This window comes from Alligator mississippiensis, chromosome 8 (assembly GCF_030867095.1).
Source record: "Alligator mississippiensis isolate rAllMis1 chromosome 8, rAllMis1, whole genome shotgun sequence".
NCBI classification, from domain to species: domain Eukaryota; kingdom Metazoa; phylum Chordata; order Crocodylia; family Alligatoridae; genus Alligator; species Alligator mississippiensis.
This window is the reverse complement of record NC_081831.1, coordinates 21,493,968-21,509,300: the sequence shown is the minus strand read 5'-3', so window position 1 is coordinate 21,509,300 and position 15,333 is coordinate 21,493,968. Positions and strand designations below refer to the sequence as shown.

Sequence of the window (15,333 nt, the reverse complement as noted above, 5' to 3'; positions counted from 1 at the left end):
CCTGGTCATAAAAACAGAGACGTCCATTTAATTCCAATGACTACAGGTCTAGTGAAAGAGAATCTTTTTAATACATACATACATACATACATACATACATATTATAGATCTAGGCAAAAAATAATCATAATGCACATTCCAATGTTTGTTTTTGTTTCAAATCTTAAATCAAATCATATCCCTAGGTCCTGCAATGTTAGTAAAGCTTCCAATTTCTTTTTAACTGGAAAAAGATGTGTTGTTATATATGGGTTTTCGGTTGTAGTTGTGCATTGGACTAAGGACGTAGGCAGGCAAGGTTCTTTGAGTAGATGTGATCTCTTTTATTAGACCAAATGAGTAGTTGGAACGAAGCTGTTAGCAAGCTTTTGGGCGCAATCACACTCCTTCAAGCACAGGGACTCTATGAGTTCAGAACAACAAGAGACTCCCTATGCCTGAAGAAAGGCGACTCCATCTGAAAGCTTGCTAAGAACTTCTCCCCCCCCCCCCCCCCCACTACTCAGTTGGCCTAATAAAAGATATCACATCTACTAAATGAACCTGGACGTAGCCTTTCTGGACTTCAGGAAGGCCTTCGACACTGTCTCTCACCCCATTCTCATTAAAAAACTAGGGGACTGTGGCGTCGACACCTACACAGTCAAACGGGTTGCTAACTGGCTGGAGGGCCACACCCAGAGAGTGGTGGCAGACAGGTAATTTTCGACCTGGAGGGACGTGGGCAGTGGGGTCCCCCAGGGCTCAGTCCTTGGACCCGCACTGTTCAACATCTTCATCAGTGACTTCGACGAAGGGCTAAAAAGCACCCTATTCATATTTGCTGATGACACTAAGATGTGAGGGGATGTGGGCATACTAGAAGGGAGGAATAGACTGCAAATCGGACCTAGACAGGTTACAGGGGTGGGCAGATGAGAACAGGATGGGTTTCAACACTGACAAGTGCAGGGTAACGTACCTGGGGAGGAAGAACCAGCAGCAGACCTACAGGCTGGGGAGCTGCCTTCTGGTCAGCACAGAGGCAGAAAAGGATCTTGGTGTCATTATTGATGGCAAAATGAACATGGGCTGACAGTGTGGGGACACAGTCAAGAAGGCCAACCACATCTTGTCATGCATCCACAGATGCATCTCGAGCGGGTCCAAGGAGGTGATCCTCTCCCTTTACATGGCACCGGTCAGGCCGCAGTTGGAGTACTGCGTCCAGTTCTGGGCGCCACACTTCAGGAGGGATGTGGACTGCATTGAGAGGGTCCAGAGGAGGGTCACCCGCATGATCGGGGGCAGTAGGGCAAGCCCTACAAGAAGAGGCTAAAGGACCCGAACCTGCTTAGCTTCCACAAGAGAAGGCTGAGGGGGGATCTAGTGGCCTGTTACAAACTAGTCAGAGGAGACCAGCAGGTATTGGGGGAGTCCCTGTTTCCCTAAGCACTACCAGGACTGACTAGAAATAACAGTCACAAGCTGGCAGAGGGTAGATTCAGACTAGACATCAGGAGATGCTACTTCACAGTCAGGACAGCTAGGACCTGGAACCAACTTCCAAGCAAAGTGGTGCTGGCTCCTACCCTGGGGGTCTTTAAGAGGGGGTTAGACGAACATCTTGCTGGGGTCATTTGACCCTAGTACTTTTTCCTGCCATGGCAGGGGGTCGGACTTGATGATCTGCTCAGGTCCCTTCCAACCCTACCAACTATGAAACTATGAAACCTTGCCTGCCTACGTCCTTAGTCCAACACAGCTACAACCAAAAATCCACGTATAAACGCAACACATTAAAAAGGTGCAGATCAATCAACAGAATTGCCAACTCTGCAAGTACAATTTGTTGTGTACTCAGCTGAGCACATGGCACGTTCATAATCTGCAATGTGGACCGAGACTTTTTTTTCTTATGTTAAAGTTTAGGTTTTGGCCATTTCATGGCTCAGTGCCTCTTGTATCATAAAGGTAAGTGATAGCAAAAGCCCTGGATTTACATGCAAAAGTGGCCAGCACTCAAATCACCACCATATACTGTCAACAGGCAGAATAATTTTGAGTCTAAAATATCTAGCGGCCTGGTGCGTTGCGTTAAAAAGGACTCTTTGATCTCCCATTAGGATGGCTAAAATGTCATTACTCTTTAGCAGAGACATCAAACTTACCTGGGGCCCCAAGTCAGATTTGGACTGGACTGCTAGGGAATTGTCTCGCAAGGGTCCCCAGAGGGGGAACTGAGGGGCTCACCCTGCTGGAAGCCTTGCAACCTGTATCCAGCAGTACCTAAAAGGCATTTTAAAATGCCTTGATCCACAGTTCCCTAGAGGCAGAGGCAGTCAATCTGCTAGGTTAGCTAGCCATGCACTGCAAATTAAAACCCACACCTACAGCCCCTCTGAGCTTCACACATGGGTTTTGAAGGGGTTGGCGTCAGCAGGTCAGGATGAGGGAGAGGCTCTCTGATCCTGGGTTTCTTGCCTGCCAGGATCTCTGAAAGCCACACATGCTGTTTTTAGATTGCCCAGAATACAGAAACCCTGGAATTGGGGAAGATTTTCCAGGATACTGAGGTCCCAGGGCACTGGGACCTTAAAAATCAAATGTGCAGCACATATGCAGTTTTTGAACCTCTCAGCACCCCATGCTGTTTTCAGACTTCCTAGTGCAGAAACCTATAGGTTTGCAGCTGCTGATTGTGGGGGATGGAGGGGGGGGATAATCTACTGACTCCCCCAACCAGCACTTGCAAGCCTATCCCTAGGTCAACTAACTGGGACTGGGGGCCCAATCCCAGCATGCCATGAAATGAACATATACTCAATATATTAAGCACGCGCTTAAGACAGGCATAGAAAACGCTTCTCCCCCAGACTATACTACCAACTCAGAGCTGCAGGTCAGCACCCGTGGGAGACCAAGTTTTACAGCTCAAAACACAAACCTTGACTTGGGACCCAAGTCATCCTTTCACAAACAACTATTTAAACAAGTCAATGACAACAACAGTGATGTTGGTGGCCATGCTGTTATACAGCAACTCAAAAAGTGGAGACCTTGTCTAAGAGTGCCATATCTGGAATTTAGACCTTCAACCTGGGGCGAGTCAAACCCCCATCTTCCAAGAAAATGCCCCAGCTATGAGACTAAGTGGGCTGAGGATTCTCTCAACCCCTAGGGTTGAAACTGAGATGCTGTGCGAGAAGGAATGCAACATTCTGTCAGGTGAGACAGGTCAAGAAAGACTGACAGTATTGCTCAGGGAGTATCCTTATTACTGGAAAAGAATTCTGGTGTTGGTCTCCGCTTCAAATATTGTTCATATATTTGTATCAAAAACAGTCATTGGATAAAAGTGAATTAAATAGTCTTCACAGCAGAGACAGTAAATTAGGCCTTTCCTCCCTCCCCAACTCCAGATAGTACTTATCTCTGAGCTACTGTCTGGCACCCTCTTTTGCTTGTTCCCTCTGGGCCTGTGAACCTTGCATTCATTTGTACACAGTGGCTTAGCTACACAAAGGGCGGACAGTGCCTCTAAGCCTAGCACTCTTAGGATACTCTCTTGGAGAATTAATCCCATTAGGCTGACCAGGGCTTTATACCCAAGTCTCTAATTTCCTAGGCAAGTGCTCTAATCATTTGATTATTTATTATATAATAGTCACCACCAATGTTTTCAAATGACAGTAGCTATCGGTGTTGAGCTTAACATTGGCATCTTATATTAGGCATAATCAGAACAAGCCTACCAGATCCTTCAGGCTCCTCTGGAAGACTTCAACTCTGGAAGGCCTATTTGGTGTATGAGACAGTTTTGCAATTCAAGAGGTAGGTGGCCAAAGACCAGGAACTGCTGCTGGGGCTGCGCCGAATTTTAGTACTAAAGAAAAGTACCTGGCAAAAATGCAGGTGCTTAGGAAGGTCAGAAAAGATTCCTCTGAGTTATTCTTGGACTTGGGTATCCGAAGTCCACCCAAGATCTTTTGTAAATCTTGCCTTTGCCTCAATGCCACAATTATAGAGCAGCATAACAAGTCTCTATTGCCTCAGAGGGATATTGGGGATTAATATTAAAATGGTGAGTTATTCAGGCATGGTAAATGAGACCAAATAGATACCCGAGACAGACAAGTCTCCAATACAGCCTTCTTGCTGGCCACCTCTTTCCTGAAGTGCTGTGTAGGAATGGCTGTAGGGAGCTTAGCATTTTCCTTCTTTTGCAATTCTCTTCCTCTAAAAGAAGCAGCCAAGAGCAGTTTGTTAAACAGAAACCTTGCACTTGGAAAATATTTTAATGTCTGGACTTTAATTCTTGCTTTGCCCTGACGGTGAAATCATGAAGGCATAGCATAAATGAGAAGTCCATTGGCCAACAATACTTCCCATCTCTTTCTGAAAGGAATAAACAAAAAATAGTTCTGTATGGATGGTGGAAGAAAGGAGCAAAACAAACAGTCTTTTTGAAGTTTCCCCTCAATTTAAATTTTGGGCCTAGCAATTTTACTTCAAACCATACATATTACAGACACTTCCTACTTTCTCAAAACACCCTATTGCCTTTTGAATGATGGAACAAAACACAATATTTTTCAAACTGTGCTCCAACAGTGGCTTCTTCAAATAAAGAAGTGTTTAATCTTCAGACAATACAGCTCCACTGAGCAAGAGGCAGCTACTGTTTCAGGCTCTCTACAAAAAACTCAAACAAGCATCGGATGCGTCTCCCCATTTTCATAGCTTAATTAGCAGCTGCAAGATCTACAGACTTTGGGCGAGGGACAGCACAGACCTTGACTAGCTTCTATTTACAGCCAGATATACCAGCAGACACGTCTAGGTATAGGATTGGACTTAAGTGTATCATACTGTGGACAGAACCTAAAACTTACATGATTAAACTTTGATATCATCAAAAACTTTGACGTCAACTCAGTCTTTGAGTCCTATGGGCCAGATGGGTGAAGCCAGATACAGTACACAGGGTGGGTACAGCGGACCCTGACCCCAAACCAGCTATGCAGAACTTAAGGAATTTGAAAAAGACCAGTGCAGTCAGACTCATAAAACACCTTGTGTGTAAAAAGGAAGCATCTCAAGGTTCCAAATGCCAAAGCATCTGTGTCTCTAAAGTTGGAAGATTCCTACATTTAGAAGACAACAACGCTGCAATTTTACAAGGTGACAATGACATGCCTATGCTCAGGTGCAAATGATTTCAATTATTTGTAAACCAAAATTAGTTCTTACCTTGCAACATGCATCTATACGCAGACTCAGATATTGCATAAATGTGTGGTGGCATTTCATGGCGTTTCTTCCCTCTGTACATCTCAATAATGTTTTCTGAATAAATTGGAAGGTTCTTGTAAGGATTTATGACAACGCAGAACAGTCCTGAATAGGTCTAAAAGGAGACAGACAACATATCAGCACTTTGGAAAATTTAGTCAAAGAAGAAATGGCTAAACATCTAATCATAAATGCACTATTAAAAAGGAAGAAAAAGCAGTAAGGAAAGGTCCTTCTTTCCCCCAATTGTGAGCTATTTGTGTACCATTCTTGAACATTAAACCTAAAACTTAACACCTCAACATATTAATTACTTTAAAATATTGGTTTTTACTTCTCTTAAATGTCACATATAGTTTATCAAATAACAGAGTTTGGAGAATTTGACTGTCTCCTAAATGCAGCTATCCGAATTTCTGCAGTTTTCAAAACCAAAAAAGAGATACTGTATTAGCGCACTAAAACCACAAAGCAGCTATTTAATTTTGACTCTTCCCCAAGCTTGGACAGCCAGCAATTTTGGCAAAGGAGAGGTATACAATGTCTTTCTTTGAAAGGAAAGACATTTTTGTAACAAACTTGTAAAGCTTATGAATATTTAGCTGCTCAGATGCAATCTAGACATGCAGATACTCGAAATTATCAAATACAGGATAATCATGTAGACAGTTTGAATTGTGTTGTTTCTCCTACTACCAGTGTAGGAGGGGAGGAAAAAAAAGCGTATTCTGTATGCCAGTGGACTCCAACCTTAAGGTGAAGATCACTTTTTGAAGTAAAGGGCAATCCAGGATCTGCTGCCTCCCCTACCACCCAGCAGGTCTGTAGGGAAGGGTAGATCGAGGCCCCCTGCAGTAAGGGAGGGAGCAGGGCAGGGGTGGGTGGGGTCTCAGCACGTACCCTACAGGCCTCCTCCAGGGTGCATGTAGCAGCGGGAGGCTCCAAACCTCCCCTGGCCTGGCCAGGGCCCCACTCACCTGGCAGTAGGGGGCATGGAGGGGGATCATCCCACTCACCCAGTCCAGCCCCAGAAACAGAGGACATGGCTGAGCCGAGCCACACGCACCCCGCTGCTCCTAGACTGTGTCCTGGCCGCTCCCCACGCGCGTTCTGCTGCTCCCAATCACGGAGCCTCTGACAGTAGATCTTAGTCTGGGGGGGCTACCCCCCCCACAGACTGAGATATTGCCAGGGGCTCCCTGATTGACTGGTTGGTGACCACAGCTGCACCCTCTTTCTTCAGGACATTTCCAAATTGCCACACTTTTGAAAAGACTTAAAAATGAACAGATCTGTATCAAGGTCTCAATAGTTGGCCTTTGTCATAGACAGGAAAGTCAATTGCTAGTCACTGTAGGAGCAAAGTGGTCAAACTCTCTTGGCAAAGCAAGCTATATTCCATGAGTTGTTTTGTAGGTAAAGATCCAAAAATAATTTTTAACTAAGACTCCCCAGCTAATGTTGGGGAAATTTTGAAGGGAGCATGAAAAGAAACTGTAGGAACTGAATCACTTACTACATTTAGCGTTGCTCAGGAGAAGCAGCCTACTCTTCCCCAACCGTTACATGTTCTCTCTTCCTCCCACACAGATGTTTCTTCTTCCTCTTCCCACATACTTGTATACAGGCAGTCCGACTTACAACGTTTTGCACTTGCAATGTTTATAAATTGACACTGTTTCAACTTTATGATGTCAGTTTTGATTTTACAACACTTGATCCGGTGTGACGCCACGTCAGCGAACAAGTTCATTGCATCACTCATCTCCCCGGAGAACATTTGTCCAAACTTCTTTGGACACTTTCTTTAAGAAAGCAGACAAGACTCCAGGAAAAAAGCTGCAGCCAAGGCTCCTGAGAAGACTCCAACCAAGAACCCTTCAAGAAGTCCAACCAAGAGCCTTTCAAAACGTCCAGCAAAATCACCTCAAAGAAGTCCTTCCAAATCAATATGATTGCTATTTACAATATAAATACATTAATGTAGCTATAATTACTCATCTATAAAATTGATAGAGCACAAAATTTTGGGGTATTTTTGGTGAAAATAGGGTAAACGAGCTTTGGTTCAGGAACCAATCCCCCATTTATAACATTGTTTCTTACGAGAAAATTGGTTCCGAGTTGCAACTTTTCAACTTTAAGATGCGGCTTTCAGGAACCAATTGTGTTGTTAAGTCTGAGGGACTGCCTGTACCTCCTCTGATCTTCCTTCTGCATTTCCTTCTTATCAAAATACTCACATTCCTGAAGGCCTCATACCTATACTCATTCTACTCTAAAGCATGGAATAGGATTCAAGGATTCAGGAGCTAATGTAGACACTGAAGCATCAACTTTGTGTTCTAGTGGCAATACTCTAAAGAGGGGTTTGAAATGCCTGGAGTTTACAGAAAGCATGATACAAGATGTTTACACTGTTCACATCTGGAAGGTTCTCTCTGCCATGATAAGATTTAGGGTTTTTCGGGGCTTTTTTGTTTATTTGTTTGATTCTGGGTTTTAGAGAATGAATTCATCATGAAAGTCATGAGCAGGTTATGCCAACTAGGGCATATTTGATACACTGGTCCTACAAAAAGAAAATAAAGAAATGCAAGCTGAAATACCCCCCTGTGCAGGAATGAAATAGCAATCATATCATAGAGAGGAAAATAGAAAGTGTGAGAGCAAAACTGTCCACTTTTTCACCTGGCTCACTAACAGAGGTTATTATGAATTAAAGATCTGTTATAGCAAGCCAAAGGTTAAACTCACCAAAAAGAGGTAAATCTTAAACTTCAAAATATTTTATGGGTATCTATACTGCTTTCAGGAAATTTCCCTTCCAAGCCTGAGTGTCTAATTCCAAGTAAGTAGTTATCAGCTTCAGTTAATAAGTTCTCAGAGAGAAGAGAAGGTATCTTTGTTTGTGATATTACCTTTCAGGATTCATTGCTTGAAATATCAGTGCTACCCTTAAGTTACTTTTGCTGGGCTAAGAAAGCATCAGTCAAAAACACTTTTTTATACTGATATACTAAGGAGCTTCTGAATCAGAGAAGGGATTGGTAACCTTTTGCCAGCATAGGCTGCTCTTTGCTACCCAGCCCTGACCATGGCCCACAAGTTTTATGATTGTATAGGTATTTCCTTGTTAATATTAGAAAAATCATATGCTTAACAAAAATTTGCTAATTGGCAAAGTTTTAAGACTCCATTAAAATCAAGATTAAAGTGTCAGGGTTCCTAGCAAACTCCAGGATGCAGTAGCCCTTCATCATTCGTCTCTAATATACTTTTTGATAAAGTTAGCCACTCATGCATGTTAGCTTTCTTTAGCTATAGAATACACTTGGCATTATAGTTCCGCAGTACAATTCATAGTTTCATAGGAGTTTCATAGTAGCTAGGGTCAGGAGGGACCTGAACAGATCATCTAGCCTGACCCCCTGCCACAGGCAGGAATGAATGCTGGGTTCAGAAGACCCCAGACAGGGGATCGTCCAACCTCCTCTTGAATATGCCCAGGGCATGCATATGCATATGCAGGCATATTCAGGGGTGAAGACCACTTCCCTGGGAAGTTGGTTCCAGATTTTGGCCACCCTAACTGTAAAATATTGCCTTCTGATCTCCAACCTAAATCTATTCTCCATCAGCTTATGACCATTGTTCCTCGTCACCCCAGGTGGTGCTGGGGAGAAAAGAGCTCTGCCTAGTTGCTGTTGATCCCCCTTGATGAGCTTGTAGGCAGCCACCAGGTCCCCCCTCAGTCTCCTCTTGCCGAGGCTGAACAGGTTTAGGTCCTTCAGTCTCTCCTAGTAATTCATAAGTTAAATCCAAAGACTCCATGTATTTCATAGCCATGATGGCTTAAGTTCTCTTAGCAGAGCCCCTGGATTCAATGACACTTATTGGAAGAAAAAGTAGATCTGCAGCCTATAGGCAAGTTTCTACTTTTTTTTTTTTTTTTTAAAACACCTTTTATTGAATCAAATGGTTATGAAGGAGATGGTAGAAAACTGAAGGTGGATTCTACCACCGATTCATAATTTAGTATACTACAAAATGTTGCACTGAAATATATGACTGCATTAGAAGAATCATCAGGAAAAGAAAAGAGAGGGTAGAGAGAAGCAAGAGGTTTCAGCAACTCATCAGGGGACAGGATAGCATTCAGGATTGAACGGAAGGCAATTTATGTGCTTGTTATACAAATTCAGACTGATCAGTTTTGATGAAAGACAACTCTAAGCCCATTAACCCACTAGAAACTGAACTCCAACCCCTACCCCAAACAGGTTGACAAATAATGATTTAAATAGGCTTTTTTGGGGATTGGGGGGGGGGGGGGGGAAAATGCTGCAAATTAACAGCGAAGTAAATAAGCAGGCAAACCCTAACCATTAGAGGTGCACCGATATATCAGATCAGCACTGATAAAAGGAGAGTTGACATTAAATTGGCAGTCGGCTTTTCTGGCCACTGTAGCCAATAATATCACCGACGAATACTGCATACATGTGCGCAGCCACAGCACGCACGTGGCCAAGAGTGCAGCCCAGTAGTTTGGAGAGCAGCGTCCAGCTGGTAAGTCTGTGACGGGAGAAGGGGCAAGGGGGGGGGGGGGGCAGCAAGGCCCCCCTACGATGAGGGAAGAAGGGAAGGAGTGGGGCTGGGACAGGGACAGGAGCAGGTGCTGGCAAGCTGGGGTGGGGGGGCTGCTCCCCAACTCTGCATGCAACCCTGAAAGACGCATAGGGAGCACGTGCCCCCCACTGCCAGATTTGTGCGCAGGGTGAGGGTAGGCTGCCTGCTACAGGCTCAGGACCAGGGGCTGTACTAGCTTCTTCCCAGTGGGGGGGCCTGCCCCTGACCTGCACAAGTCGGAGGGGAGGGGGCACAGCAATGGGGAGCTATGCCCCTACCCCCCCACTCATTCCCTCTACCCCCAACTTACTGCCTGGACACTGCTCTCCAAGCTGCTGGGCTGCATCTATCTGATTGGTATCTGCTGATCTGGCTAATTAATAAATCAGCCCTTAGTATAGACAAAAAAGCCCAAAACAAAACAAAAACCAACCCCCCCCCCCCAAACCTTTAGTTAGTAAGGGTGCACCAATTATGTCACATCCCAGATGAATTGAAGTGTTTACAGAAGGTAGGTCCTGCATTTTGCTGAAGCTGAGTGCCACAAAATCCAGGTACCTTACTATAGGAGATAAGTACAACTCTTTATATTACCCTCACTTCTGCAAGCGTAAGGGCTACATACTAGGGATATAAATATTAAAGATATATTTAGCATCCTCCAATTTTATTGGTTAAAAGGTTAACTGATAGCTCATACTTAGTTTAGTGACCTCCAGCAGAAACGGTAACAGCCCCAGCCCCAGATGTCTTTGCCCTGCTCCCAACACTGTTGACCCCAGGCCACTGGTGGGGAGCCATGGGCAGGGGGCGACAGGTGCAACTGAGTCACTAGGGAGCGCTGTCCAACTGCAGAACCATGGCTTCCCCTCATACCCACAGGCAGGACTGGGGCTGGGGATCTCTCCTGTGCCCAGATCCCACTGCCACAGGGAGCAAGAGGGGCTGGGCCTTCCTGCCACAGCAGTGAAACTCCTGGTCATGCAGTGGCAGAGCCAGGGCAAGGGCAGAGGAACAGGCTCCCTGCACATGCCACCATGCTTTGTGCCACTGTGGGCAAACCTAGAAGGCTCTGTGTTGCTGAGCTGGGTCCTCCCCAGCTCACCCCAGGGGAGGGAGGGGGGGATCCACCATCAGTGGGGCAGTCCCCACTGGGTGTATGCACCCTTCCCCCTTCCACCTGTGGCACTGGGGCCACACAGGGCTTGGGCCAGCCACGAGGCGGGGCCGAGGTACAGCTGAAGCAGCCAGTGCTGGGTTTGAGAGGTTGCCACTAGCCTCTCATGCAGTGAGCACAGCCCCAGGGTATTCCCAACTCCCCCTACCCATGCTGGAGACTACTACAAGAGCATAAGTTCAGTTGCCAGCCTTTAAAATAGGTACATCGTATCATCCTACCATTCACCACCCTCAGCCCAGAGTTTGAGGGGGGGGTGACCGGCCAGCATATGTCATTTACACAAGACCAGGCTACTAGCCTCTGTTTGAGAATTTGCAGGCACAGCATCTGTAGGAGCTGAGAGCTGCTCTGCCTCAACTGGCAGGAGCTCAGGCAGAAGCGCTTCCCTGGCCTCAGATATTGTGTAGCACACAGAGACCACAGACTGGGGCATGCTGAACTCACTGGCACTTACACATGTCCTTAGGCACCCCCAGGAAGCCTCGAGATGGCCAAAAGCACATTCCACAGCCATCCTCCAGCTTCTAAGCTGGTAATTAAATAGTTCCTTCTGGGCATCCAGTGAAAGGCTTCAGCCTGGGATGCATTGGGAAAAACTCTGCTCCATCATTCAGGGATGAGGGAGCTCCTAAAATATCCTGACGTTGTGTGCCATGCCACATTCAAATGCATGAAACAGCCATGGTGGTCCCAAAAATGCCTGAAGCATGATCAAAGAGTCACCCTTCCAGTTGATGAATTCATGGCTATAATGCGATGGCATGCACATCACCACTGATGGCCCCAGTGCAGTTGGGGAACCCCAAGCTGGCAACTCTTGTCTATGACCTCCTGTGGGTTGGCAAGGTATACGATATGCAGGCCCATCACGTGTTGAAATCACCAGGCATACCTTCTGTGCTGCCTCTTTAGCCATTGACTTGCCCATGCCAAAATGGTTTGCCAGAGGCTGGAGGCTGTCTGGGGTTGCCACTTTTCATGGAGAAGCATATGGCAATCACTATATGGATAAAAGACACCAGTCTGTTGTATGTGTGGTGAAAGGAACTTGTCTATCTATGCAAAAGCGCCCCTGAACACGCTAAAGTTTGTGTGCCACTGCTCATCCCAGGTGGCCACGATGATCCATTTCCACTGGTTGCTGGCTCATCTCCTCAGTCAAGAAATGCAGTCTCACAGTTTGAAGCTCCTCCCACATCTACCTGGCCATTTCTGCTTCATCTTGCTCATGAGTTCATAATGCTGGGCCAGCAAGGTCTGCAAGGGGACAGCCACGTACAAATTGATAATCAACCAATGAGGGTGGAAGGTCTGGGTCACGGTCAGTAGCTGCAACAAAAATGCAGCTGAAACATAGCCGGGTGGTCAGAGGCACAAGCTGAGCAGTGAAATCGCGGATATCCCTCCCAGAAAAATTGCCTCCCACCCACAATTTGAGCAACCAATGGATGCTTTGCTCAGTGCTGGCAGAGTTAGGGGAACCTATGCAAGACATGCTGGCTTGAGTATTCCTTCTGGTCACCTGCTGGCAGAACTGTGGTGGTGCATTCAGTCACTCTTAAAACTGGCTTGGAGGGCTGATGTGTAGACAGACCAATCCCACGACTTCTCCATTCAGGGACAAGTAACTGCACAACTGGTATCACAGCAAAATATGCTGCCTGTTTGTGGCTTTAGAGACCAACTTTTTTAGAAGAGGCATAATACACTTTCATAGTTAGCAGGCAATTATTTCAGGTGGAGGACTGCTTACCAAGTTGTGGCAAACTGTGGAGGGCCACATGGGTAGCCCCACCCCTTGACAGGTGCCCCACCCCATGGTCACCATCTTGGGTGGGGCCCAGAGCAGGGCGCAGGCTGGTAGGGGTCTGTGGAGCCAGGCGGGGCTCACCAGCAGGGAGAGTGGGGACCTGGCCCAGCTCCACAGAGCCCCTGCCAGCCCTACAGTACAAACGGGGACGGGGCAGAGCGCAGCCCCAACCCCCTGCTCACCAGCAGGGAAGGAGCCAGTGCTGAGCACGGGGGAAAGGTGGCCCCCTCACTCGTCCTGTGACCGGAGCTCCCTGCTGCAGCCGCTCACAGCCCGCGCGGGGCTGTCCTGAGCAGGCACAGGCAGCTCCGTGCAGGCTGCAAGTGGCTGCAGCGCAGGGCGCTGGGCACGGAGCGGGCGAGGGGCTGCTTTTCCCGTGCTCAGCAGCAGCTTGTAAACCGCCCTTGCTGCTAGCCTAGGCTCTGCACCAGCTCCGGGCTCGCCTGCTGGGGCTGCGCCATGGCAGCAGCAGCTGCAGCCCCCACTGCTTGCTGCGCTGGGCAGCGTTTGCTGAGCTCCGGGCCGGCAGCGACATGTGCTGGGCAGCAGAGAGGCAGCGGTGCCAAACGCTGCCCGGCACAGCAAGTGGGGGGGGGCAGCTGCTGCTATCGTGGCACAGCCCTCACAGGCGAGCCCAGAGCCACATGGGGCCAGGTTACAAGCTAGTGCTAAGCACTGCAGGGGGAAAAGTGGGCCCTTGCCTGCCCCATGCCCAGCGCCCTGTGCTGCAGCCGCTTGCAGCCTGCATGGGGCTGCCTGTGCCTGCTCAGGACAGGCCCATGCAGGCTGCAAGCAGCTGCAGCAGGAAGTTCTGGGCACGGGAGGGGGCGCTTTTCCCTATGTTCCGCACCAGCTTGTCCCCTGTCCTCCCCCACTTACCTGAGGTTCCTGCCAGGACAGCCACAGGGTCCCAGGCCAGAAGCCCTTTCTGGGGCTTCCAGCTGGCAGGGGCAGGGCCCCGCAGGCTCTGCTGTTGAAGGAGCCCTTCAGGGCTTCCCCTGGGTCCTACTGCCCTTGGTTCCTGTCATCTTTAACAAGAACCTAGTACAGATACATTTTTAAATTGTCTAACTTTTTTTTTTTTTTTTGGGGGGGGGGGGGGGGGGGGGGGGGGAGGCCCCGCAGGCCAGACAGAATGGCCTCGCGGGCCACATCTGGCCCACAGGCCATATTTTGCCCACCCCTACCCTATGCCATCAGATGCTCATCAATAGCAAAAAGCTTATGCCTTGCTGAACAAGTTAGTCTTCAAGGTGCAAGTGTGCTCAGCCTTCTGCCCGACTTCAGACGAACACACCTAACTACTTCTTTACCCAAGGAGTCAGAATGAAAACCACTGTGCAATCTTAAGTCTTAGTGGCTACAGCTCCAAAGCAAGTTTAACAGAGTCTGATAAAATGACAAATGCCTATATGTAAAGCCAAACAAAGATTTTGGTTCAACCCAAGATTAAAAATTTAATTTCAAAACAGGCACTGGATTGTTGTACAATTTGGACTGTGCAAAGTTTTGTTTTGCTGAAGAACAGGATATAAGCAGTATCAGTCGAGAGAGATCAGGAATGCTAGAATGTACTCTCTCCTGGCAAAGTTCCAGAGACAAACACCAAAGCAGTGCTATGATAAAGGCTTGTTTTACAAAAGTCTACTTCAAGACACTTAATTGTGGAGCTTGAATGCTTCCAGATGCTTACAAGTCTTTAGCCAGCAGTATATCATTTAGTAATTTGGATTTTGTTATACTATCCAATGATGGAGCACTAAGGTTTTTGGCACAGAGCTAACTGGCAACCGTGTTATATTTTACATAGCAATCTTGCCAATAAAGAGGTACTATCTAAATAATCTGTAACGAAATATATTCAGAGTTCATTATACCATTACCCCATAGCATGGGAGTTTATATTCTGACAGTGCATTGCCTCTTGGGGGCATAGGGTTAAGAAAAAGAACGTGAACAAGTTTAAAGAAACCTCATCTTATCTTCAGCCGTCTGCGGTCTTCAGCTATATAAAAGCTATACAGTATAAAATTTCAACTTTGGTGGGTCTAAATTGCAGACTTGAAAAAAGAAAAACCAAACAAACCCCACTTCTGGCTTTGGTATAAGCCAGGGGTGGGCAAAATACGGCCCGCGGGCTGGATCCGGCCCATGAGGCCATTCTATCCAGCCCATGGGGCCCCTAAAAAGTTTAGAAAATGAATATGTATCTGCTCTTGGTTCAGGGCAGGGGAGGACCCTGGGCAGGGAAGGAGCCTGGGGAAAAGCTGAGCGCAGGGGGCGAAAAGTAGCCCTGTGCGGGGCTGCCTGTGCCTGCTCAGAACTGTGGGCTACAAGCAGCTGCAGCAGGGAGCGCTGGCCACGGGGCTGCTTTTCCCCAGGCTCCTTCCCTGCCCCTTCCTGCCGTGGAGGATAGAGGCCCTTCCCTGCCCTGTGG

General features: G+C 47.3%; 1 protein-coding gene across 7 annotated transcripts in view; it reads right to left on the bottom strand.

The window, feature by feature from the left end:
* The window catches only part of MYH10 (myosin heavy chain 10), a 144,219-nt gene that overhangs the window by 111,566 nt on the left and 17,320 nt on the right, over positions 1 to 15,333 (bottom strand). For all 7 annotated transcript variants that reach the window (XM_014596011.3, XM_019485706.2, XM_019485708.2 and 4 more), the window contains one exon: positions 5,233 to 5,389. In XM_014596011.3, coding sequence (XP_014451497.1) covers positions 5,233 to 5,389 — 157 coding nt within the window. The remainder of the gene's footprint in view (positions 1 to 5,232; positions 5,390 to 15,333) is intronic.